Source organism: Thunnus albacares, chromosome 11, assembly GCF_914725855.1.
Source record: "Thunnus albacares chromosome 11, fThuAlb1.1, whole genome shotgun sequence".
In the NCBI taxonomy this organism is placed as follows: Eukaryota; Metazoa; Chordata; class Actinopteri; order Scombriformes; family Scombridae; genus Thunnus; species Thunnus albacares.
The window spans coordinates 6,490,370-6,517,870 of record NC_058116.1 but is presented as its reverse complement, the minus strand read 5'-3'; the positions used below and the strand labels follow the sequence as shown (position 1 = coordinate 6,517,870).

Genomic DNA, 27,501 nt, shown 5'->3' with positions numbered 1-27,501 from the left:
ACACTGTAAAAAGAGCCCTGCACAGACATCTACTGAAAGCTAAATATCAAGTTTCATGTCTCCAGCTCTTGGGAAAAATATACCTTTAGTTTGCAGGTTTTCTCTCTTTTGTTTCAACATGTGACCTACCAGGAAGCCGGAGGAGTTGTCCAGGAGGCAGCGGAAGCGACACACAAAGTTTCTCTCAAGGAAGGATGAGTTCTCTGGGGGAAGCTGTTCGGGGTTGTAGGTGACCAAAGATGAGCTGCTGTCAGGTTCCATCTCTGTGGGTGAAAAATATGAGCTGATGTCAGGTCATTGCAACCAACTCTCTCTGAACAAAGCTTAGTTTAAATCAACAATGTGTGGAATCGTAATGTGATTATATCAGAATCAGCTTTATTGACCATGTATGTTTACGCATACAAGGAATTTGACTCCGGTTCAGTGGCTCTCACTACACACATCAATCTTTAGACACACAAAATACATAAATATAGAAACAAAAAATGGACAACAACATACAATGTCTATATACAGGTGAAACTGTTTCTGTGAACTGTTTGTAGTGCAAAGGTGTGAAGAGTGCAAGGAGTGCTGAAATATATATTGAATAGTTTAAAAAAGTAATGTTACTTCATATACATACAGTAGGTGGTTATGTACAGTATATACAGGCTGCTCAAATGAGGAATGAAATGTATACACATTATGTATTTATTATATATTTTGTACTATATAATTTTATAGCATAAAACTATTCTGATAACATGAGTTTTGCAAACAACAAAGACATCAGTACATTCAGTGCATCACTAAGCAACTGCAACTTTGTTCAGTTCAGTACAAAACTACACCCACAGAAAACACTGTTTAGAAGGTTATGAGCTTAGTTAGCACCTATTTGCAAAGGAGTTATAGCATTATGATTGTTTCTGTGGCTTTTATGGTCTCTCAGTAAGCTTTTAGCCATGACGTATCATACTGTATATCACAACGGAGCTGACACTGGTGCTTCCAGTCACCAGTGACACTGATGATTTAGTACATTCAGTTCACCTTTGAGTATTCTGTGTTAAAGATCTGTCTGCATGCAGTGAACACCTCTACAGTAAAGGCCTCCTATATTTAAACTATACCATGACAAAGCAGTGTGTCTTGATTTCTGGTGATCCCATTTGTTACCATTACACTTGTATCAATTTAAACATGAACTGCAATGCTTAGATAATGTCACAAATGGGAAAATCAAGTGGCCTGGCATCATGCTGCCCTTTGTATTTATTCTTGACCTGCATGTTAATGTTGTCTCATAACATTAGCGGCCCTCCATTGTAGAAAATGCACTTATGTAATGATGCCTTGAGCAGCTTAACACATCAAATGACAACATTTGTGGCCCCTAGAGGGGAGACTGTCAACAGGAGTGGGTTAGTTGTGTCAGGGCTGTGGGTCTTAACTTAAACACATTGCTCAGAACCAAAGCACACAGACATAAGCATCTTAAAACCCAAATGCAGATCTGGAACCACTTCACCTCATAAGCCACAGTGAAGATTACAGCGTCATGTGACCTGACCTGAGGATGGTCTTATAGCTTAATGCCTAAACTGTGTGTACTTAACCATCTGATATTGATCCCCAAATGTGTATGCTCACACTGACTGTGGGCTGCAATGGAATACAGCACATCGAGTACATATCAGTACTGATTTTTTTTACTTGAAACAACAGGATCATATCAGAAAGAGGACTGTAGTTCTCCTTATAATTATATCAGCTCATTTTGTTTTTACCTTCTTTGTGTTTTAGACACTGATGTGACCAACTTTCAGAGTTTGTAGTTAGGGCAGCCTCAAAAGCACACTTGCTCTTCCAACTCAAACTTCCAATTTGGTCAAACTACTGTAAGGATTATTGCATATTCCCAGCCCAATTTACAATCCTTTTTCATGGGAAATCCAATTCAGAAACACTGTAAGGAGCCCAGGTCAAATTAAATTAACTTGTAACTTAAATCTCAACAAATCGACTTGCTTGCAAAAAATGATAATGCCTTGTTCTTGTGTGTTGTATATTTGCTTGCCCTTCAGACAGTAGTTTCAGTTTAAACACATGTATTCAGTCCCACCTGGAGCTCACAGTATTGTAATCTTAATGAAACTGAAACTCATGTAGGAGGAGAGAGTGATCACCTTGGGGCGAGTCCTGGCTAACGGCGGATGCAGCAGCAGGAGGAGGATTCAAAGCCCAGTGCAAGTTTCTCCTGAGCTCCTGTTGGTCCTCCGTATGGACCAGTTCATACACACTCTGGTGCATGACGTCAGTCTGAAGAAAATAACAAGAGGAGATGAAAGTATTAGCTTTTGCCAAAATATGACAACCCATGCAAGCTTGGAGACACATACAGGGTGTAAGCAAACATATGCACCTAATGATAAGAGCTAGTATCATAATTTCATGTATACAGTGTAATCTGACCTATGTTGCAGCAGAACAAAGACAAACTTAGCAATATATTAATTTCTGGAGAAAGTTTATCACTTTTATCACGAGCGTATCAGTTTATCACTCGGTGGTTAGTAATTATCTTGGTAGATCATTGCAAATACTTCATACTAGTTCGGCTGTTGCCACATGTTGCTGAGGGATTACTAGATGGTCTTGCTAGATAGCTGCTAAGTGATTGTTAGGGTGCGGTTGATAAGAGCTGCTACAGAGTCTCTGAGGAGTAATTGCTTGGTGGTTGATATAGTGTTGCTAAGTGGTTGCTATGGTTTCCGGTGTGGTTATTAAGTGCTGTTAAATAGTTGGTAAAGCATTACTAGGTGGTTACAAGGGTGTTGGTGGATGTTCCTGTAGTGCTATTAGGTGGTTACTCTGTGGTTTGGGGTGGTGGCTATGTTGTGTCTGGGGAGTAGTCACTATAGTTACTTTAGTGCATTATGTGTTTGCAGTAGTCAGATAGTGCTATTAGTGGTTGTGGAGTTAGCAGCAGTCGTCACACAAGCCCATCAATGAGTGTGGCTGTAGCAATATGTTTGAGAAATTGCAATGTCCCTTAAAAATTCTCTCTGTAGCGTGTATTTCTCCAAAACATTGTGTTCAAAACCAAATTTCACTTTTGTATTGCTGCCACAATTCATAGCACAGGTGCACTGTGTTATCCAAAGAGGCACAGTGTGTACTGCTCAGTTGAGCTGTGATGCAGAGACGTGCTGCCCACCGCAGCACACTGCTGTGACTCGTGGCCTTACAAAAGGCCAAGCTATAAATAGGTCGGGTCTTTCGGTTGCTGTCTCTGTTTCTGAACTCCTGCACCATGCAGGGAGCGGACGCATGGATCATCAGAGACCCGAGCTGCTCCCAGCAGATGTTGCACGCAAGCTGTAAAACTAGACTCATCTATCCGCCAAAACAGAGCCTCTGGAGGTTTCCTATGATAACATATACTGTATTAAGTTGCTTTATGGCTTTGCACCTGTCCATCTCTACTTGTGCTCCTAACAATGTAAGCAGGAGGGAATTCATATCTTTTGTACATACAGTAATCCCATTTGAAAGGAAGTCTCTCAAGTGACTGTAATGACCAGTATGTTGGGGGACATGTGGCTGACAAATGGAGCTAAGCTAGCACTAGTATTGTTCTTATATTTCTAGCTTATCCTATAACACTACAATAAGGCTCACACTCCGGGTCCCAAGATTTTTTAGAGCTCAAAATGTTGTCTTGCCAAAATGAACGACAAAAAGTGCATGCCCCTAATCTGTTTTTATTTCATATCTGATTATGCTTGATGAGATGCTTGATGAGCGTTAAGATAATTATTAGAGGTCATTCAGCCTGTCAGAAGTATAAGATAGACTGGAAGTGATACAGTACCTGGTGGAAGCCCAAGTAGTCCTGGATGGTGTGAGAGGAGTAGAAGATTGTCCCACTGGCAGTGATAACCAAGACAAAACCATTGAGAGCCTGTGGATCAAACACACAAAGACAGTTAGTAAGGACAATTGCTGTTGCTGGAGTGAATATAAAGGTAAAAATCATATAGCTAACTTTAGCCATATACTGTAAGTATACTTGTATACTTGATACAATGCAGCAGACATCATCTCACCAAAGTAAAAATCCCTTTATTTTCAGCAGACTTACGCCGCCACAAACAGTAATTTATCATGAGGTATTTCTTTTTTAGTCAGGAAGTGGTAAGCACTAGTATTACTTGATTATTTTGGGGCATTATATCTACATCATAAATGCTACAATCATGTCGCTGGAAATGTTTAGTCATACTAGGACCTCAACACACCAAACTGACATTATTTAGTTTGGCACTGGTGGGCTGTGTGTGGCCAACAGTGCATCTTTTTTCTTTGAGAAGGGATTATTCATTCATTATGTTTATTTGTCTCTCCTCCTGCTCATTTCCTGGAGGAAGCAAGATGAAGGTAGTAAAGTGAAGAAGAGAAGAGGACAGAAGTGAACAGAATTGGGACAATTTTTTGCTTGTTTTGTCACAGACGTCTGCATCCATTATAGATAAGGTGGCACCAACACAAACTTAGGTCCAACAGTGAAACACAGAAGTTTATAGTGCAACATTGTTAAACATTAAAAAGGTTTCTAAAGTTAATTTTCTTGTTCTTTTCTGTGTTTTCACCAGAAAAGCAGAACATCACCAATGGTGCAATGAATGTGGATCTAATTTCTTCTATTTTTGTAAAGAGGAAAATTCATAAAGTTTCTTCTATTTCTTAGTTATAGATGCAGTTGTTGCAGAGTGAATATTCAGGTTTGTGATGGCCGGTGAGATCACAAAAGAAAGTGAGAGGTAGAGAAGGAAAGGAGGTAGGAAAGAATAAAGTAGAGCTACAACCGTTACTTGATTAATCGATTAGTTGATTGTCAAAAAATTAAACCGTCAACTATTTTGATAATAGAATAATCGTTTCTGTCATTTTTCAAGCAAAAATCATATTCTCTGGTTTCATCTTCTCAAATATGAGGATTTTCTGCTTTTCTTTGTCATATGTGACAGCAAATTAAAAATCTTCAGGTTTAGGACTGTTGGTCGTACAAAGCAAGCAAACTGAAGACATCACTGTGGGCTCTTAGAAATTGTCAATGGCATCTTTTCACCATTTTTTTGACATTTTACAGACTAAACAATTCAAAAATAAATTTGAAAATACTTGCTAATTGCAGCACTAGAGTAAAGGGGTGGAAAGAGGGAGACAAAAATGGTGAAAGAAGAATCATGTTAAGTTAAATGGAGCGCGCTCATTGTTTCTCTTCAAAGGGGAACAGCTGGTCCAACATTTCCACCTCACTAAACGCATATGTGCCCTCCCCCAGTATGGGAACTTTTCATTAACAAACACACAACTGTCTACACAAACATCTGTACAAGCACAGTCATCTCTCTCCTAAATCAGCCCACAGGGTGAGGGGATGAGTAATGCTGCAGACGCCGTGTTATTCTTTTTTGATAATACACCAGTGATTCACCACAATTATCTGCCACACTTCCTCCAGAGTAAACACAAACACCTAAATGTCACATACACAACGGACAAACTGATGCTGAAATCAGTTTTATGACATGAACGTTTCAGTTTTTAAGTCATTATAACTACTAATTTTGAAATTTTACAGCCTCTTATTTATTTATTATCTTATCATTTTTAAAATTTCAATGTTGCTCGTGGAACTGCTGCGCAACTGCTATAAATGAGGCCATATCTTTTAATGCCAGATAGTCCACTCATGTGTACTCATTAACCTCCCAGCTGCAAATGGTTTCATTCAGGCATGAGTATGAACAAGAGGAGAGTGGTGACTCACCAATTCTGGGTTAAAAAAAAAAATTAAGCCTACATTGTGAGAGAAAGCTTCATGTTGCTCTTACAATGTAAGTGATGGTGGCCAAAATCTACAAGCCTCCTTCTATGCAAAAATGTATTTAAAAGTTTATCTAAAGCCAATATCAAATCAAGTAGATATCTTTCAACATTACAGTCTTTTTAATGCCAAAGTTCCTCTTTTTGTTACTATACTTCCACCTCAGCTCAACAGGGAAACACTGTCTGAGGAAACACAAAGAGATGAGAATTTGATGCTAAAAAGACTGTAAATGTGGCAGATATGTGGCTTGATATGACTAACTCAGACTGATGAGGCCTCATATAAGCTTCAGATCAACTTTTATATGCATTTTTGCACAAAATGACTGTGTGGACACACTGTGAATTTTGGCCTCCATCACTTACATTGAAAGCACATTTGAAGGGGGTCTTTTAATAGCCAGTATGAACATGAGGAATGATTACAGTGAGGAAAACCTGAAAAATTGTGAACCTGTCCTTTAAGTAATAACAAAAACAAAAACCCTGAAAATTTGGATATATATTTGAACATAAAACTTTTTAGTCTGTTTTCAGATTCATCTCTGGCACAGTTTTATCCAACAGTTCAGCAGCAGACTCATTTGACTAACAGTTAACAGGTTTGATGCAGGGCACCACAGTCAGTGCCAGGCGTATTGAGTGGTAAGCTGCCCTGAGCCTCTGAGCCTCTGAGGATCTATTCTGGGACCAATTTTATTCTCACCGTACATGCTACCCCTTGGACATATCATTCAGCAACACAACATCTCTTATCACTGTTACGCTGATGATACACAGTTATACCTCTCATTTAAACCACATGAACTGAACAATCTAACCAAACTGCATTCCTGTTCATACAATATCAAGGACTGGATGGCAGCTAACTTCTTACAATTTAATAGCAATAAAACAGAGGTTTTGATCTTTGGTCCAGAACACCACAAACTACATATACAGTCCTCCCTTAGTTCACTTACTACCGATGTTAAGTCTGTGGCAAAGAACCTAGGGGTAGCTTGTGATAGCCACTTATCCTTTGAGCAGCATACCAGGAATATCATCCAAGCTTGTTCCAACTGTTCTCAGTTTTAATAACACACAAAAAAGTCATACATGCTTTCATATCATCACGCCTGGACTACTGAAACTCTCTTTTTACCTGTTTAAACTCTCACTCAGTCTCACAATTGCAATTTATCTAGAACTCAGCAGCCAGATTGACTAAATCTAAAAGAAAATTTCATTAATTACCTACAAGGCCATTCATAGTATGGCTCGGGATTATATTAAAGAATTTTTAACCCCTTACAACCCAGCCAGGCCTCTAAGATCAGCTGAGCAAAAGCTTTTAGCTGTTCCACTGACCAGACAGAAAACCCAGGGCAACCGTGCATTTTCAGTTAAGGCCCCTCAGCTTTGGAACAGCCTTCCCCTCAGAGTGAGATTGGTAGACTCCACTGTAGCGTTTAAATGCCTCCTTAAAACTCACTTTTACAAGATGGCCGAAACTTAACAATGTTTTCCTTTATACGTTATTGCATCACTTTCATATTTCTTCCATATCTTTTGCACTTGTATCTGTTTTATTTTTGTTCTTTTATTGGCATCCTATCTGCTTTATATGAGATCATCTCTTATATTTGCATCTTATTTGTTTATGTATGTGGTTATTTCTTTTACTTAAATGTCTCCTGCTTTATATGAGCTTATTTCTTATATCTGCATTTTACTTATTCATATATGAATTTATTTCTTTTATTTTGCACCTGCACTTTCATGTGTTTATGTATGGGCTCAGTGCTGCTTGATATATGTGCTCTCACGTTCCTAATTTCTGTATGTCATACAGGAGGGTGACATAGGTTTCAGATTTTCTTAATTTTTATTCTGTAAATCCTTTTATTCTGAAATGCTTGAAAAGTGCTATATAAATAAAATTATTATTATTATTATTATTGGTCTAAACGGATAGAACAGAAAACACAAGAGCAGTCCAGATTCACAAATGAAATTACTGCAATTGCCCATCAACACTTGCTGTCTCTCAAAATCAAATAGAAAATAATTGTTTAGTTGTTTGGAAATTTGAGGCATTTGAGTAACCAACAAATAACCTCAGATATTGAACCATAAATCAATCAAAGTGTTGATAAAGATAAAAGATGCTGAGGATTGAAACTGAATAAAAATAGCTTTAAATAAATTGCTGTTATTACTGTAAACTGCTGATTTACTGTGGTTAAAGAGCAGATTTATTACTGACCTGCAGCAGAAGTTCTCCCTCAGGAATCTTTGTCTCCACCACTCCGGCTGTTTTGATGTCGTCATCATTTTCACCGGCTGGAGACACTCTGTCCCGATTGTTGAGGGTAACTGTAGAGAGGGAGACAGAGAGGTGGGGGGTGGGGGTGGCATGGGAGGGGGAGGAGGTGGAGGTGGAAGTGGAGGTGGGGGAGAGGCATGGTTTAGTCCTGTGATCATGTTTGCAAAGCACTGCTGTGACTGTCAGATTGCCTTATGCTTAGTATGCTAAAGATGCTGCCTGCGTGCCTGATCCCAGCTCATTAAACATTCATCACATGCAAAAGTCTAATTTTCAAACACAGGCCTTTTATTTTGTCCAACTTGATTATGATCGCCATGACATCATCACGTCAGTGATGTAACTTACAACAGAAAAACAAATTCCTTATAGTTGTTTGAGTCTCTTGAGAACTTCTGCAGTCCTACAGTTGTAATACTGTGTATAATATACTATGTATCCTTACTTCCACTTCCACACCACTATATTTCCTCTCATTTCAATTTTACAACAACAGAAAGAGGATTCTATTTTGATAATCGGTTAATTTTTAAAGCAATTTTTCAAGCATAAATGCCAAACATGACCGAATTTCAGCTTCTCAACTTCAAGGATTTGCTGATGTTCTTTGTCTTATGTGAGAGTAAACTGAATATCTTTGGGATTTGGGCAGTTGGTTGGACAAAACTGGAAATTTGAAGTTTAGGAAAATGTGAGGAGCTTTTTTAACAGTTTTCTGACATTTAATAGACCAAACAATTAATCAATTAGTCCAAATGTAAAGAATTATAATTAATACAATACAGACATGGCCATATGTATATTATACTGTATATATTTGCTGTAATTTCTCTTCCTGTCCATACAGGCTGCTAAGAGATTCCTTCCACAGCTCTTGTTTGGTGCAAAAATGCATTCTTGAGTTCAGTGTAGTTATTAGATGATTACATTTATTATTATGCCAGAGGAAAACTGGTTTGCAGTGCAAGCACAAAATTTAAACTATATAATAAAAAACATGCACAGTAAGAGAGAAAAAACAAACAGCAGTCTTGAGTAACACAAATAAAGTGTTTATCTTCCAGACTTGTAAGAAATCAGGACAGTGTTAACTTGCTGAGCCGCTGCGCCACACTAACAGAAAGAAGGACTTTTGTCTGACTTGGAGGTTACCAGCTTGGTGTGTGGTGTGTCGTATTAGTATGAACTGAATTTTAGAAAACTATTTTACACGACGGGCAGATCTTTTTGTACCAGAGGAAGTTTCATTTGAAAATTCATCCTTACATTTATTCACGTGTGTGTGTACTGTGTGCTTCACATGTGCACGAAACACAATAAGAGAGCAGAGCTGTTGGAGAAGAGCTTTCTGTCTTTCCCAGAGATGCTTTGTCGCCACATTCGGGTGAGATGAGGCGACAGTTCCTTCAGGCGCCACTATATTTGCACTTTACATCCTGCTCGACCCCCCTCCCCCTAAACTCTCCTATCCAGCTTTATCCCTCCCCTGATCCCTCCCCCAGTCGTTCATTGGCTGGTAACTCCAGCTGTTCTCATCCTAATAGGATTCTCCTTTTTCCCAGTGTGACATCATAACTTTTTTTTTTTTTCCATCCAGCTCTGGTGCTCAGGGCACATGAGAGGGTTCACTGGTTGGGTGGTTAAATAAATGGAGGAGTGCCTGCTCAAGAGGTTATGTCCATTGGTTATGTTAACGCTGGTTTTTATCTTGCATTTAAAGCATCAAGGATCAAAAGACACACTAACAAATATATATATATATACACACAATAGTCACAATACAATAATCTATAATAATCTGTGAAGCCTAAACAAGAGTAAACCTCCATAAACACCACGCAGACATCAACAGAACTCAACTCAGGCAGATTTGAGTTGAATTACTTGCCATCACAATTTTAGGAAAGACATTTTTTAAATCCTCTTGTTGTTGATGGTTGAACTTACTGCATCCATACCTTAAAGTTAATCTATCAGTTTTTGATTGCTAGTGGCATTGTAGAGCAATCTACAGACTGCAGACAGGAGTACCACACTTGTGTATTAGATGTTTAATATTTAGTTGTTGTATCAAAGCTTATATGTTTAATACATTTTTGGCAGGAAGTATCTCACTGGTTGCTGGCTACGCCTGGATCCTTTTCCAAGAAGCAGGTTTACTGAGTTATCTGTTTGCCGAGACAACTCGGAACAGTTACATCAGTCCATGTTCCAGGTTTAAGGGGGTTGCAGATAACTCAGGAAAGCTTCTTGGAAAAGGGCCCTGAATGTTAAATCACCCTCTGTGTGGGTGAATAAAACAGGCCAAGTCTGTCAAATGAAGGGGGCTGTATGAAAATGCTCAGTGGGACAAACTATTAACCTGTTAACCACATGAAGAAAGTGTTATATAATAGTATATATATGTTGTGTTTAATTTGTATTTCTTCTGCTGGTACACCTGTACAACTCAGTGCAGAAGCCCTGCAAGAAAACTAAGTTTTTGTTGACAGTGTGTGACTCTTGTCTTATTGGTTTTGTAAAGCACTGATTTGCTGGATGTGTATATTTTTTAGGTGGATACACATTTTATGGATGACAACTCTAATAATGGATCATTCAACTTATGTATGTAAAGCAACTGCTTCTTTTCTTTGTTTCATATGATAGTAAATTTGGTACCTGTACATTTTTGGACTATGAAAAAGCAGTTTGAAAACATGTATTTGGACATTTATTAGCATTCTTGACTGCTTCAAAACACTGAAAATGTCAACAGCTGATGGGAGATAATCGAAAGGTGAATGAATAAATAGTTAGTTAGAGCTAATATTATCACAATCATCACAATTTTTATTGTTATTTCTATTACGTGAGGCGATGAGCTCCGGTGATGTCATGAGAAAGAGAGCAATGGTCAAGCACATTAATCTCTGACCCCTGCAGGAGCACCGTGCTGCGACCCATGATGACCTCTGACCCTGGAGGTGATGTATAACATGATTGGGTAACTGGGTTCTGGGTCAGATCTTTTGTTGTCTGCAAAGGGGGTTAACAAGGAGTCCATCTGAGGGGCAGACATTGGAGAGCATATGGGCTTTGTGTGGGGAGTTCGACGTAGCTTGTACCTTCACACGAGACAGGGCTTTGGTTGGTCACCCCTGACCTTATTCCCAAACAGACATCTTGAATCACCTTTTAGAAGGCCGCTGAGAACAATATGTGACATAATCCAACATATTTGTGAGGAAATGGCGTGGGGATTGCATCGCATATGGAGTGTAGCATTGTTGTTAGACAATGAAATGTGGGAGATTGCAGCTGGGAAAAAAATCTGAAAAAAGTCAAATGGTGAGTTGATGCCTCTGAAACAACTCAGAAAACAAAGAAAAAAAATATAGAGCAGCCTCGGGGCTAACTGATTTGCGTGACATATCGTAATCATGACGTCCTTGGCTTGATTACAGCTACGGTCCTTTGTTTCATGCTGTTGCCCTCTTTGTTTGCTGCCTGTCTCCACTATCAACCATCAATCATAAAAAGGCATATACCACCTTGTGCTGAAACGATTAGTCAAATCGTCGATCGCCAGAAATTAAATCAACAATTTGGATAATAGTTTCAATCATTTATCAAGCAAAAATGCTACTAATTCTCTGGTTCCATCTTCTCAAATGTAAGGATTTGCAGTTTTTCTCTTTCAAGTTTGGACTGTTTGGACAAAACAATTTGAAGACATCACCTTGGACTCAAGGAATTGTTAATGTGCTTTTTTTTTTTTAACTGTTTTGCAGCTGTAATGCCAAGAAAAGGCAAGGCAGTAGTGTTCTACAGTTGCTGTTAAGATTATGTTCCATCTGCACATGCATAAACTGAAGATAGCACAACACTGTACATATATTCATTTTTTTGTATGTTAACTGCCAATAGCACAATGTCAACATTAGTGCAAACTGAGTATTTCTTGGCAGGGATACAGTATGTAATGTAGTATGAAATGGGACACAGAGTCCAGAGGACATCCATGATTGCCAAAAATAAAAATAAAAACAAAAACTTTACAATCCTATTTTAAAAGCGCTATCCTAAAGTGGAATAATAATTGGTATTGACGTTACCATTATGTCATAGAGAGTTGTATTAGCAGTAAGTATGTTAATGTTTTGTTTACTTGTGATCACCAAATAATCTCATTAATCTCGATTTCATAAAATACTTTCCTCGCTCGTGATCCCAAACAATTAGATCTTGAACACAACATCACAAAATCCTATTTTGGGATTATGACATAACTTCTCACGATATTATAAAAACATTTATGTGTGTATACATGTGCTAGAAATCAATCTCTGCCAGAAACTGTGAATGTGTAACTGTTGTCTACAGCAGTCACGTGGGCACATTAGTCTCTCATTATATCATTGCAGTGACTTATACCTAAGTGGATCACTATAGTCTGCAATAAGCATGTTGTTGACTGCCACAGGCTCACTGCGTGGCATCATCTGTGTGAGTGCTGTGTGTGTGTATTTTCTGGTCTTGGTAGTTTACGCATCAGAGACCACAGGTACAATATGCAGCAGAGTCAGTAGCATAATCCAGCCAGTAAAAGTGGGCCAACACAAAGCCTCTTGAATGGCCAGAGGAGGACAAAGAGCAGATCTTGTTATCAAGCTTCAGTGGGCAGGAGTGTACATAATGAAAAATTTACATTCCCACTGCCATAACATACATGTGGCATAATAATAGCGCTCCAGCAGTCACACAGAAGCGTTTCCAGTGAATTGAATAGGACAGCTCGGCTTTCCCAAATATGCTTATCTTAGCATAAAGGAGTTCCATAGTTACTGGACAGCAAGCAATATACATCAAAACAAAGTGACCTAATATAACATGGAGAGGTGAGACTCTGTTTTTCTCCTTTTTCATTCATTTTGTTCTGCACAACAATCTCTCTCATTCTTTCTTTTTTTCTATCACATCTACTCTACTGTCCTCCATGAAAACATTCCTCGTAAAGGCACAATCCAAGGCTCATACAATACAAACCAATAAAGAACACTGCAAAAAATCTCCATCTAGTAAAATGATACATGAGCAGGGCAATATTATCAGCTGATATCATCTTATCAAAGATAAATACATCAGGGTATATGTTGATAGATTTGGGGAAAAAAACTTTAATGAGAAAAAAAGTCTGTAAAACCAATGTTTATAGACTACCTTGTTCTAAATACTGGAGCTTTATTTTTCTTAATTTCATTTGTTTTAATTTGTTTCAGATTAAATTAAATGTCAAAAAGTAATCGTTACTGTCATTCAGTGCAAAATATCAAGCCTCACAACATATCTTTGCCTCAACTGCTTGATAACCAAACTTGATGGATCTTAAAATATCCTAAAATAAGGTAATAAGGTTCAGTACATTGAACTTTTAAAACTTTCCTGCTCTTCTAATTTTTTTTTATTTTTGAGTCCCTTTTTTGAAGAAAATCTGTCAGTGGGTTGAGATAATTTCCATTTCCATGTTCCATTTGATTAACAGTTCATTTACAGTGAGGAACATGCAGAATCTGCAGCTCTACATACTTTGCTAATCTGTCCTCCCTCCTTTGTAGAACATTCCTGAAACAAAAGAAACTGCACTGATATAACTGGAATTAGCTCAACCCATTGCAACTGAATTTTTGATTTTATTTCTTGTTTTAATTAACATAAATCTTGCTAAACCCTGCAGCCCTATAGCCAGATAAACCATTAATGGACGATTCTGCAAAACATTCAGTGACAACATTAAAAACATACTTACCACCTTGCCACATAAAGGGCATTTCCTGCATTGGCACTAAACATTTGAACTAAACAAGGCATTGAATCTTGGGATTCTGGGTACCTGTTATGAGAAATGTTTTTTGCAGTGGTGTCATCACTTAAAGGCATCTCATTATTCTTTCAAATCATTGCTTTGATAGCACTATAAATGTACCCCAGAGCAATGTGAAGACTTAATGAACAGGGCCAGTCCACCCACTGCTAGACAGTGTGTGGTTCTTCCTTTCACAGGGCCCCATGTCGGCCCACAGTAACGTATCCGCTCCAGTATTTGATAAATCAAATCTGACAAACAGGCAGTGACCCTGAAAATCAGACAGTTTGTCATACTTCAGCTGCCTTTGGAAGTGTTTCCTATTGCATTGTGTTGTTTCTAGATGATAGTGATGCAACTGGAACAAAGAGGTTCATTGTAATATTCATTTCCACTCATCATAATCTAGCCAAGGTGTAAATCTGCCAAGTCAAGGCTTAGGTAAACTAAATTTTACTGGGCAACTTTTTAAGATCCTTTTATCTCCAAGAAGTTGTCAAAGTAAAATGAAATCAGTGTGTGCTTCTGTAGAGGGTGTAACAAGATCAGAAAAGAACGCCTGTAACTCTGCTGCTTCCCACCTAATATGGTATTTATATTACAGTAATTAAATAAATGAATTTACTGTAATTTTTATTTATTTACTTATTTATTATACTGGTGAGGAAACCTTTACAGTAACAGTAACACACTGAGGGATGAATTCACAAAGACTGGATTGCAGCTGCTGATAGCACCATGAACTGTGCATCATTTGCAACCACTATCTGCCCCGTCTCAATGTCTGATTCACAAAAGATGTTGCTCATCACACCCATAAAATTTTGCAGCTGAGTGCAATTTGCCCTTGTTTTGTGTCTGATTGAATGAGCAGGGCTGTTTCCAGTGTTTCAGACTTTTCTCCATATTTCAGCGCACAGATTGGTCCATAATGAAAAAGAGCACAAAAGCCTGAAATTGCGTGTCTTTAATTAGCAGAAGTGCCCACAGACAGAGCTCTCTACAGTCACAAAGCAACTTCCATGTATTTTGCTTCTTTTACCTCTCTAATATTTTGCATAATCTACATAATCTAACATAATCTACTGAAATGTCAAATGTCAAAATTCAGCTATTAATGTGATTGTGTGTAATGTGATTACAAAAATGTCGTTCAGGTGTCACTGAATGTATCTGGGATTTCGCAGAAACATCAGTACTGATGTTCTGTTTGTTGCCCACAGCTGGCTGTATGTCACAGCTGGCTGCAGCATCACACAGCAGCTGAAACAATAAGTGCGTCTCCAAACTGAGAAAGAGGCTGTGTGCAATTACGCACAGCAGCAGTAACTTCATTAACACTGGACACATCTACACAGGTCAGCTCTTACATACAGATTCCAGGTTTGTACAGTGGAATTGTTTGTAATAAAGCAGCACTTAGAGAGAGAGCTGAAGAGAGTGAGTGAGTTTCAGTTACCACCAGCTCTCTGAAGATGCCAATAATTTCAACTGTGTGTGGCTATTAGCACTGGTCTTATGAACTGAATGAACTTTTGCAATGCTATTATGCTATTTGCTTGGCAGTGCAGTTTGAGGTGCATTTCACCCTTTGTGGTAGCTTTGTAAATTACAGGGTTTCTTTTTCTCTCATTTGCACAGGTTTAGTGACCACAAAAGCTGCGCAATCCTCTTGTGAATTCCCTCACTCTTTGTCTCCACTGTGATAAATAAAAGAATAAGTAGAAGCAGCTTCTCTAACATCAGTTTTAAAATATTTTACTTCTTCAGGGATACACTAACATCTACATTTCAGCCAAATATCTTTATTAATTTTTTATTCTTTTTACTCTCTTTGTACTCATCCAACATTGATGTGTTTTTGGACAACAATAACGGAGGTCTATGGCACATGTATCATATATCATATTTCAGGTTTTAGATAAACACACAGTGTTTGTAAGTAGATCTATTCATTGCTGGTTTGGCTCTGCACATGATTTTTGTTGACAATAAGAAAACTACAGAAAATCTCCAGCTTTATCCTTTAAACTTGAACATCATTCAAGCTGCAAATTTTTTATGTTCAAAACATATTTGGCATCAGTTTTGGGAGACAGAGTTACAGAACCGCATGGACCCGCCAAACCAAATGAAGTCCAGTTGTCGACACGTTCAGAAGAATCTTTTTGTCCTGGACCTGTGACCCAGAGGCCAGCTTGGCTCGGGTCCCGGCCTTCATCATGCAGCCTCCAGCATAAAGCTTAGTGACACCGCTCCATGCAGAGCCAGACCTGGGCCTTGTATGCCCGGGGTTTATCTCACAGAGGGCTTTACTCTGCTGGAAGCTGAGACCCGAAAAAACATTTCACATGCTGCAAATATTTATAAAATATTTAACCACTTTCAATTTGTCCCATCATGCTATTTACACCAGGATTAGAGGGGATGTTCTGTGCTTGTGCCGCTTCAATTTCCTGCCCAATCCCTACATGTCATCCTGGCATCCTCCCAGGGCCATCGTTACAGGCCGCTGCGTAGCCTCGATGACACAAAAAAACTCACACGTGACTCTGCCAAAAGAGACTTAGCACAGTGTTTCCAACCAATCACAGGAAAGATTTGGGATTGCTGTTAAAAGTAAGCTTCACCATACTAGCTCATTCAGTAGTGATATATATAACCTTAGCTATAGCAGTGTTAGTAGTTTCTATGGAATCTGTTTAACTTAAATACAACGTATGAATTAAAAAATAATACATTATTCATGACTCTTTGCTTTTCACTCAATGAGCTGTGCATACAGACGTCAGAATGAACTTGTTTGTTTACACTGCATATTGCACATCTCTGCTGTCAGGTCACATGAGATAATAATAGCACAAGTCTGAATCATGGAGCAGTGCTATATTTGGACAGCATTAACCCAGCATATTAAGCCTGGTGGTGGGGGTGGGGTGGGGGTTCCTATAATGCTGACGATTACAGGACACACCCCACCCACATGGCCTGTGCTGGTGACGCAGTGAGGTGGAAGCACCGCAGTTTATTTTGGGATGCATGCCAGGACTGATTGAGACTACAAGCAGCGTGGATGAAAGCAAAATAAAGACTAAGAAGCTAAGAAGTCAGTCAGTGAATTCTTCACATCAAAGTATCCCAGTTGTGACTCTTAACCTGCCTTACGAGTTAACCTGATCATTTATCTTCCTGTCTGTCCAGAAGTCTGTTTGACTCCTCGACATCCACACAAGTTTCCATCATTCAATGTTCAGTGTTGACCATACGGTCGCCTCGACACTGCTGCATAGTGTCATCGTCATTAGTAAACTATTCTCAGTGATAGTGATCTTATCCTCCACATTATGACTTTCAAGTTGACATCAACATATAGATCCTTTTATGTATCCATCTGTGTTTATTCTCCTGTTTTTGGTTTTGTTTCTCAAACTACAACGCGACTCGAGCCAAAAGTGTACCTGCAGAAAGTAGACAGCTGGATCAGGTGTTGAAGTCCATCTCCTTTCTTTCAGTTAGCATGATTTCCTTTCTGAGATCAGGATAGAGGTTTATTTGACTTTCTGAAAATATATTAACATATGGACAGCATACTCCACTGATAAGTGGGGTACTATTGTTCGTGTAGCAAGGCCATGGACGAGTTAGTCATTACAACTGTTACTTTCTTTACTAAAGCAACACAACAAACTCTTCCTACACCTGATTGGATGAACACACTACTACAGTACAGTAAAGGACTTCAGGCATCTAATCACTGTGCTGCATTTTACACAATTTATCACAACATTCACAGAACTCACAGTGCTGCATTCACAGAACTGGTTGGTCTTTCAGACACCTATGAAGTGGAACTTGTAAAGTCTTTAAAGACCTAACAAACAAATAATTATAAGAGACTCCAGGATGATCGTACTGCAGGGCAAACTATTGTACATTCATCCTCTTAGCGTCTCACCGCCACCAGGAACTCTCTCACACACTCCGTACAGTAGCTCAGCTGTTAATCTCCACGGTAACATTAGCAGCTAATCAGGAAGTGCAGTTTAGGATGTTGATACTGTAGCTGCAAAGACAGCAGTCAGGATCCATATTAGCAGTGACAACTAAGGTGTGTGTGCATGTGTGAATCAATCAAAGCAGAAACGCATTCTATTTCTTACAAGTACAACTAGGATTCAATTGATTTATAGCTAGGTTCTTTTCAGCACATTTGAGAACACACACACACAGCTGCTACCTTTGCTTTTTCAGTAACGGTATCTGTGATTAGTGTGTTTTGATTTTGGCACAGAATATATGAAACTTGAGAAGTTTATTTTATACTACTATACATTTTTGGCACCGCTATTGACAGAACAACACATGTTCAAGCATTACAGTACAAATAACTATCTGGCACTTCTGTTTGGCATGTATTTGATACATTTGTATATACTGTTCTTAAATTGCACATAGTCACAATTAGAATCTTATCATTTATCTATCTATAGTTTTTTTGTGATTTCTGGGTTTGTGGTAATACTGTTTTCACATTAAAAACAACACTAAAAAAACACAACAGCATTAAAAACAACACATAGATACCTGTACACAGACATACAACATTACATAATCTGAAAGGATCCTAATCAGCATTAAGCATGTTACAGTTGTACATGCGAGACAAAACCAAAACTGTAAAATTCAACCTTTGAAGGTTAACACGCTACATTTCACCTCTGCACACACAGTGATTACATCCCAGCGTTTTCAGCCTGTCTACTGGGCAGGACGGAGAGTCGGACAGTGAATGTGTGTGTCAGCATGTACACATGCTCATACTCACAGTACAATGCATGCATACAGTATGTGTGTGAGTGTGTATGTGTGTTAATTATTCTACCAGAGTGTGAATGACAGTGAGTAAATATAGAATGTTTCAACTCCTTCAACCCCCAAACACTGCAGTAAATGAACACGCGATGCACACATACCACCCCCACATCCACTAACATACACATGGATGCACGCAACACACATACACACACACACACACACACACACACACCCATACACACGTATACAGACTGAACATGAACACGCGGTCACTAATGCAGGGGGAAAGCACGCACCCTGTGCTGCTTTCGTGTCTCCCGAGGTTTCTCGATCACATGGTTGCATATTTGCTTATGAGAGGCGATCCAGAGAGGTGGGAGGAGGAGGAGGAGGAGGTGAGGAGTGATGGGATTTGGGCAGGGTACGGGCGGGGAGGGGTCACTGCTGATTACCAGGTTTTCCCTTTGGTGGCCTGCATTCCTCGCAGTGCTGTATCGTGATCAGCGCAGCTGGGGGATGGGGTTAAGCCCTGTAGGGGAAGGACGGAGGGAAGGACGGGCAGAGAGTCGAGGGGAGGGAGGGAGGTAGGATGGGTCGTCATGAAGGGATGACCCACTGCTGATCATGCAGCCCGGATCGCTCTCCCTTTCATGTGTGTCCAGATAGATGACCTACAGGAAGGAGGGGGAGGGGAGGCGCTATTTCAAAAAACAAATCATCGCCCTTATTCAGAGCAGCGACAGGCATCATGACATGTCACAAGACCTTCACAACAGCCACACAGCTTACATAACCAATCCCAGAGCAGCAGCAGCAGCAGCAGCAGCAGCAGCAGCAGCGGCGGCGGCGGCAGCGGTGGGAGGCTATACAGTAGATACTCCAGAAATGTAACTGTGTGTGTGTGTGTGTGTGATTGCAGCGATGTATGGACATTAATTTCATTAAAACAGTTATTTGGCCTCATTTTCTTTCAAAACACCAGGCATGTAGCAATATGTTATGCTCTGATTGAATCTGAATTGATTAACATGAATTCAGCGGTGTTATCTGTGCTTGCCAACACACTTCTTAGAAAACAGTCGAGTGATGTTTTGAAGGGAGAGAAGAAGTGCAAGCTGCTACATGTGTGTCATGTCCATTTAATTAGCCTACAGTTGCTGTAACTTCATGTGCACAACAATACATCCTACTAGGAGGAGAATAGTGTTTTACATAATTCATTTTCTATATCCATGGCTTGATCCAGAGGGAGTTGCATAATGTGTGTGCAGTGCTGGTCCATGTTTGCCGTCTCTCTATTAATGGAAGACATTGTACGCTGGTGCTTTTATAACAGATATAATGATCTACCTCATGGAAACATGTTAAGATTCATTTCTTCTCTACTGTTCTTATTTTTTTGTTCATTGTGAAGTTCAAAAGTGATCAAGTGTACTACTGTCAACATGGTTGATCAAGGCATTTTTTATAATAAAAAATCCGGGACACAATCAGGCGAGAAAAATATAATAGTTGGGTTAAGAACTGGATTATAAAATTACAATTTGCATTTTTTTATGACTTAGAGGGAAACATATTCATTAGTCCTGTTTTATTCTCATGTTCTCTTTACTTTCACATAGTGGAAGCATTTCCTGAGGTGTCCTCACTACAAATAGACCCTGTTTAATGTGAACTGTGCTGAAGGCTGTTCTCTGTCAGCAGTCAACACTACAACTTTGTGATGAATGCTCACATTAAATGTGAGTGGAAATCAGTTCAAAGGTTCATTCATATTTCAAATAAGCCTAAGAGTCTACAGCCATGCTAGCAGGCACTGAGCGAAACGTTAACATTAGAATGCTAGCATGGTCACTATCTACCATGCTGATGTTTAACAGATTTAATGTTTACTATGATCACTTTAGTGTGTTAGCATTCTAACATTTGGTAATTAGCACTAAACACAAAATACAGATGAGGCTGATGGGAATTTTACTGTTTTTTTCAGGTATTTTAATTATTATTTTGACCAGATGATGGCACTGGATGGAAAGTCAGGGGATCACCAAAGTTATTAAAATTCATCCTGAAGGGACTGTAAATGTCTGTGACTGTAATAACTGTAAAGGTTTATGGTAATCCACCCCATAGTTGTCGAGATATTTCAATCTGGACCAAAAGAGTGGACAGATAGACCGATGTCTTACACATGTTCAAACAATACACTGATTTTATTTGTAGTGGAAGAAGTATTCAGATCCTAAGTCCTACATTTAAAATAGTACAAAGTAGAAAAGCAGTATAAGTAATTAAGTCATTATGAAGCACAATGACCCCTGTCACAGTAAGATTGTTATATCATCGGATTATTTTTAATGAAGCATTTAAATGTTGAAACTAAGTGGAGATCAGTTGGAAAACTTTATGTACTGTTGGACGGTTTAATCTGTAACAATGAATTTTGTCAAGATGTATGTAAAATCTTAATCTGTAACTAGTAAGAATAACTGTTAAATGTGGAATAAATTATTTCCCTTTTAGATGTAGTGGAGCAGAAGTGTAAAGTAGCAGATAATGGAAATAGTCAACCAAAGCACCTCAAATATGTATTTAAGTACAGTACTTCAGTAAGTGTATATACTGTAGTTACATTCCACCTCTGAACCTCTTTTGTGACCCAGTGTTATTTCCAGCAGTCCCACATTGGACTGCAGTGTTAAACACACAGCCAAATACAAACCACAGTTAAGTGATTCCCTCTGCAGTCCACAGGGATTATTTCTCCTAATCTCCATCTATATTTACAATAGAGCGCATTCAAATAGAGCGCCTACACTTCGCTTTAACAACAGACATCCTGCTATGATAAAATCACAGGATTAATCACCATTTCATCTGCTGCCCTCTATAAGTTTAAATGGTGATCTATGAACTATAACTACAGTGTTAGCTGCAGCTCTCAGCACAGTAATGACCATCTGACATGCATCTGAGAGAGTAATGGTTATGCAACAGTAGTCACGTGATGGCAGGTCTGATTCTAGCTGCCTGCCTCTAACACTGCGGGAACCTTTCCAGAAAAACAAGAGAAGAACCAGAGGGAATCAGGGGTCGATGGAGGGGGCCGGGAAGAAGAAAAAGGGCAATCAAGTCTTTTGGCTGTGGGCTATGGTGACTCTTCCAAGAAACCCAAGAGAGCCCTTATTGGCTTAGTTGTGTCATCCTGGATCTTGTCAGGTCTTTCACCACCGTGAAGACACACAAGAGTGAAAAAGAAAATGCTTTTCAACAGTTTCCCCACAGAACCAATCCTAAGCATGGAGAATGATTATTGCTGTCATACATTTTATGAAGATATATTGACTGCTGTGTGAGATTTATTGAATATATCACAGTTTTTCATTTTTACTGTCACTTTCAACTTGGAAAGCGAAACCACATTAAACAAGATTTGATTGTTCATTGTAGCCACATGTGATGGTTGGATGGAAAGTCTGAAATACAAGAAATTATTTAGTGGAGATAAAATGAAAAATGCCTTTTTAACCCTTTTAGATCACATCCCCAGTCATATTGTGGGTGTATTTAACAATATATGCCATATACTTTTTTTGGTGATAAACCTCCAAGTACAAACAGAGAACACTGGCAAGCATGTGAACTATGACACTTACTTTGCAGCTGCTTGTCTATGTACACATGTTGCTAAAACTCACTCAACTTAAACATTCCCAGCAATGGAGCCACAAATGTAAGTCTGTTCTAAAGGAGGCAAAGTATTGGTCAAAATGGATTTGAGCCAACTAGAGTTTGACACCCTGACTGACTGGAAAACTTACCCCACACATGGATAAAAATAGAGAGAGCAGACTAGTACTAATAAGCGTATCACTGATTCTCCACACCAGATTATCTGTGACAGTACTGACACTGCTGGAAACACTGCATGTGGCTTCTCACTGCAGAACTGTTACAAAAGTCTAAAAAAACATCAACTATGTGGCGTAAAGCATTCAGCCCACAGTGTGAATCCTGCAGAATACATTGGCATCACAAAGCTGTTGACCCTTGTGCATGACACATCTAATAAAAACACATGAACAGTCTGACATCCGTCGTCTTATAATTTGGGACCTCAGCACCTCCAGGGACCCAAAATGACATTCTGCAGCTTTCGTTGCTGGAGCGAAGCAAATTTCCATATTTCACTCATTTACTGCCACAGTGCTGCTGTCACACATGGAGCATGAGTGATCCAAAAGGCAGACAACAGCTGTGAAGATGGCTCTTATAGCTGAGAGCTGCCTCACACCCAGAGTGGGGTGATCCCTGGTGTTATCGGTTTTAAAGAGTTAACGCCCCTCTCCTTAGACCGGCTGAGAGGGACAAGCCCATTGTAGCTCCTGACAATAACAAAGATGGCAGCTGGGCTGGATAATACTGTCAGCCAGATTAACCGGGCTCTGCCGAGGCTTTGTTCAACTCCTACAACATAATCAATTACGCACACTAACGTGTGACTCTGTGAAACAATAAACCTTACAGAAATGATTAAAAAAAAAAAAAAACAGCTGCTGATGATCTTCAGAGAGAAAAACATACTTCTGCACTGCACATTACAATTCAAATGAATTTTAATACTTTATGATGGTGCGCCTCTCTTAGCATTAACAGCTCTTCTAAACGTCCAAACAGAGAGAGTGTTGAAGCAATGGCAACGTTCCCAGAGTGCACTGGAGCTAAGTCATCGCTCCACAGACCACCCACTTTCGGATGCCTCTGACAAGCAGGATTTGTACTGTTTACATACAACAAATTATGGCTGACCACAGAGGCAGCCTGGAGCGATGGGCCCTCGGGGTCCACAGAGCTTTCTCTTGGTGGAGCTGCTTCCTTAATGTAAGAGCCCTGAGCTCGTTAATTACTTAAAGACTGTCCAGGAAGTAGGCTAATGCAGTTAGACAAGAGGACTTGTCTATACAGTACACTTTGACCTATTGGCACTGAAATCCACAATCAAAAATACACTCTGACAGGTCAAGTAGCCACTGAATATTTCCAGATGTTGCTGAATGGGAATAATAAGCACAACTCCTACTGATGGCTCGAAGAGTAAATAAAGAAATGAATCAGAAGCTTCAATGTGGACTTCATTTTGTGTCCTCGGGGCATCAGAAGCTTCTGAATACACGCACAAACACACACACACAAAAAAAAAAAAAGAAATGCATTTCTACATCTGCCGTAAGCACACTCATATCACTGGTGCTGTATCCTGTCCGTCTCACCCCAAACAGCCATTTCGAAAGCCGCTCGCTGCCTTAAACAAACATTGCTCTGCCTCCATTTCATAAATTCTTTAAACTCCGGGGTTTCTCTAAATTATTCATGCTTCAAGAGCATCTGACGGCCGCATTGCAGCATTCTCTTTTAAAGATCATTGCCTAAAATATCAATGTCTTCACTCCGCATAGTAGAGAAGACTGTACACATTCATCCACTGGCATGCAACTCTTCCTGATGCTTCGGCGTACAGTTTTAATGGACACCAAGCAGAGCTCCATCTCCTAATCCTCAAATAACTGATGTCTCACACACACACACGGACATGGCTCTCAATGAAATATTGAAGGATGAAATCATCTGAATAAGGCGGTGGCTGGTTGCTCTAGGTGGTCTCCACATCTCTGGCTGCTGAGATGAGCCGTGAGATGTCAGGAAACACATCCAGCACAAATATAGAGTGAGTGACTGTGTTGTGACATTCTCATAATGGTTACAGGGATCAGAGTGATAAGAACATTTAGAAAGTGCTGCTTCCTGTTCTTCTCTGCTAAAGAGCTGCTCAAAAGAACAATCTGGCCTTTTGGTAGATTTTTATTTGCCAACTTACCCCAATTGAAGATTGAATCACTTGAATTTCACATTTGTGCATTCAGTAGCAAGACTGGTCCAAGCCTAGCCTAGCTTAGCACAAAGAATGGAGGGAACTGATAGCCTAGGTTAATCAAAAGAGATAAAATACACCTTTGAACAAATCTAAAGCTGTCATATTTAAACATTGTCTAGTAAGCTAGCCACCAAACCATCAAAACTGAGTTAAATTTAGAGTCAGAATCAAACCTAGAAACCCCACAAAAAAGAGCCCTGAAGTTAAGCTAGTTTAACTGAATGCAATCTCGTTTCTTTCATGAGTATTTCTGAAAAAACAAAACAAACCCCAACACGTTCCTGAGGTTTATAATCCATATTCTAAGATAAACAAGCATCTACAACACTTAGAATTTAAGGCCTTTCATGATTTTAACAAAGTTCAGCTTATTAGCATTCAACAGCAGTTTGTCATCTTTCCACCTTTTTAGTTGTAATCCTTTGTCAACCAGTGTTTAAATAATAGGGCTTGGGTTTGTGGGAGATGGTGTTCATGCAAGAAATTTGAATTAACAACAATATTACATTGTATTGTACCATTCCTATCTAGATGCATGAAGCTTCACAAATGGCATACTGTTTAGCAAGGTCATGGTGTAGGGCTAGATTTATAGTAATTTCAATTTGGACGTGTGCATGCTCACACACAAGCACAGAGGTTCCTGTTGCACTGTGGCCGCAAAAATATGCGTTAATCAACCACCAGAACCTGACCTGAGAACGCCACCTTTTTTTTTTACCAATCGTGTTTACTAAACACCAGTCGACTCAGTGAGCTGTGGCTGGGGAGCAACGCACTGCACTTTTGTTGTGAAATGTAAGCTTATTACCACCTTTAGAGTACCAACAGAAAAAAGGTATGTTCTGCTATTGCTTTGGAGCTTGTTTTCAGCTCCTTTGTTATGTAAATGATGTTTTAGCTGTGTGTGTTCAGGAATGGGGGACTTGTCATTGCGGGGGTGTTTTGTCGCGAAATGTGTAGTGGTTGAAGGAGGCGGCTAGCTGTTTCATTAGCTGGAGAGCTAATATCTGCAGGGTGTTTCAACTCAGATAGCATCATTTTTGCTCTGGTATATGCTGGTCGTTTGTCGGTGTTAGTGGGAGAGAGGCAAGGCACTAGGGAGCACGCAAAAATGTCACATCCGTAGAATTTTGGCAGAAACTCCAGCCCAGGTCCTTCACATATAAGTCCACAGGCTCATATACCCAGCCCACAAAGTCAGGGAAGGTCTTATTTTTTAAGTTCCGTTACAACCCATTCACTCATTGGCAATAAAAAAACAATTAATAAATGTAAATTGCGTCATAATTCTTACATATGGAAGCTTTAACTAGTAAATTTACCAGAGAAGAAGTTCTTGGCTCGCAGGTAGCTGACACTCAGGCGCAGGATGGAGAGCTTGTCCAGAGTGGCGGTGACCTCTTCAGGAAAAGGTAGGAGGCTGGCCAACCTCTCCAGCTCCCCGTTCAGCCTGTCTCGATGCCGTTTGGACGGGTTGGACTTTGCCCCTTCAGCTGGCGGTTGCTTCACCCTGAAGGACATTGTAAACAAAGAAGCTGGTCACATCCAAATCATCAGCAGACATTCAAAACCACCAGGGATCCCCAAAAAACCCAAAATATGATCTCTCCTTGGGTTTCTCTGTTCATTCTGTTGTAAATTGTGTTTTATCCTTGACCTGGGGGGACATTTAGGAGTTCCTAGGACTACAGCAAATACATTTTTGAGCCTGCTTTACCGTACTTTGGGATAATCATAAATTTGGGGGGCAATATACACATTTTGGGGGGTTTATAGGGTGCTATAACAAAATAAGGGAGGGTATTTTGAAGTTAGAGCCCTTTTTTACATATTTTTGATAAGTATAATACTATAGTGGTATTTTGATAAGTACCACTATAACTTGTAGTATGTATTGCATATATTTTTTATGTGGGGGATGGTTGGTATCTTTTCGAACAGCCACCCCACACCAGCTTTAGGCATGTTGACCTTAAAATTTATAGGCCAATCTCTTGTGAATTTAGGGCAATTTTTAAACACAGTTTGAACTCTATACAGACCCAGTAATGTCATGACACAAACATTCCCAAAGATACCAAATAGGTCAGGCTAAAATTTGAAGAAATGTGTATAAAATTACGTAGGTGGAACTTGATTTTGCTCAGCAGTCATGTAGTTTCAGTAGATCCTGTACTGTTAAGCTGTGTTGAAAAATAAATATTCCAAAACATGATTTTAGTCTTGGCTCCTAAAGAGGCTCATAGACGCTAGCTGACATTTTCCAAAATACATTACTGTTTTTTTATCAGCTGATATTCAGCTTTCACGAATGAATAAGCATCACCGATTATTTTTTTGCTGTCAAACCCTGATTCTGGCAGGTGTTTGTTAATGTTTGTGTTGATGTATGAAGTTCATGTTTTTGAGTACATAAAAAGAGGCTCCTCTTACAGGACACAATCATGTTTTATAAAATATTACAATATGTAGGCCTATTAACTGAGTAGTTTTTTAGTGATGTAATAGTTCATTAATGAATAAATACTAAATATTTTGGGTCACTTTGTGAAATCATTGCAGTGATGACTGCCTCAGAGGAAACATATAGCTAGGTATATCTTCCATGGTCTTTAAGACTTGGATATAAATCATTTCAAATGATAAAAACCATTACAAAAATCATATCTTCCAAATAGCAATGATGAAATAAGCTTTCATTGATATTTTATAACA

General features: G+C 39.3%; 1 protein-coding gene across 1 annotated transcript in view; it reads right to left on the bottom strand.

The window, feature by feature from the left end:
* The window catches only part of LOC122992729 (aryl hydrocarbon receptor-like), a 39,006-nt gene that overhangs the window by 7,335 nt on the left and 4,170 nt on the right, over positions 1-27,501 (bottom strand). Inside the window, exons 2-6 of the mRNA XM_044366621.1 lie at positions 26,109-26,296; positions 8,132-8,241; positions 3,863-3,952; positions 2,175-2,307; positions 130-263 (exon numbers count right to left, since the gene is read on the bottom strand). Of these exons, the coding sequence (XP_044222556.1) occupies positions 130-263; positions 2,175-2,307; positions 3,863-3,952; positions 8,132-8,241; positions 26,109-26,296 (655 nt within the window). The remainder of the gene's footprint in view (positions 1-129; positions 264-2,174; positions 2,308-3,862; positions 3,953-8,131; positions 8,242-26,108; positions 26,297-27,501) is intronic.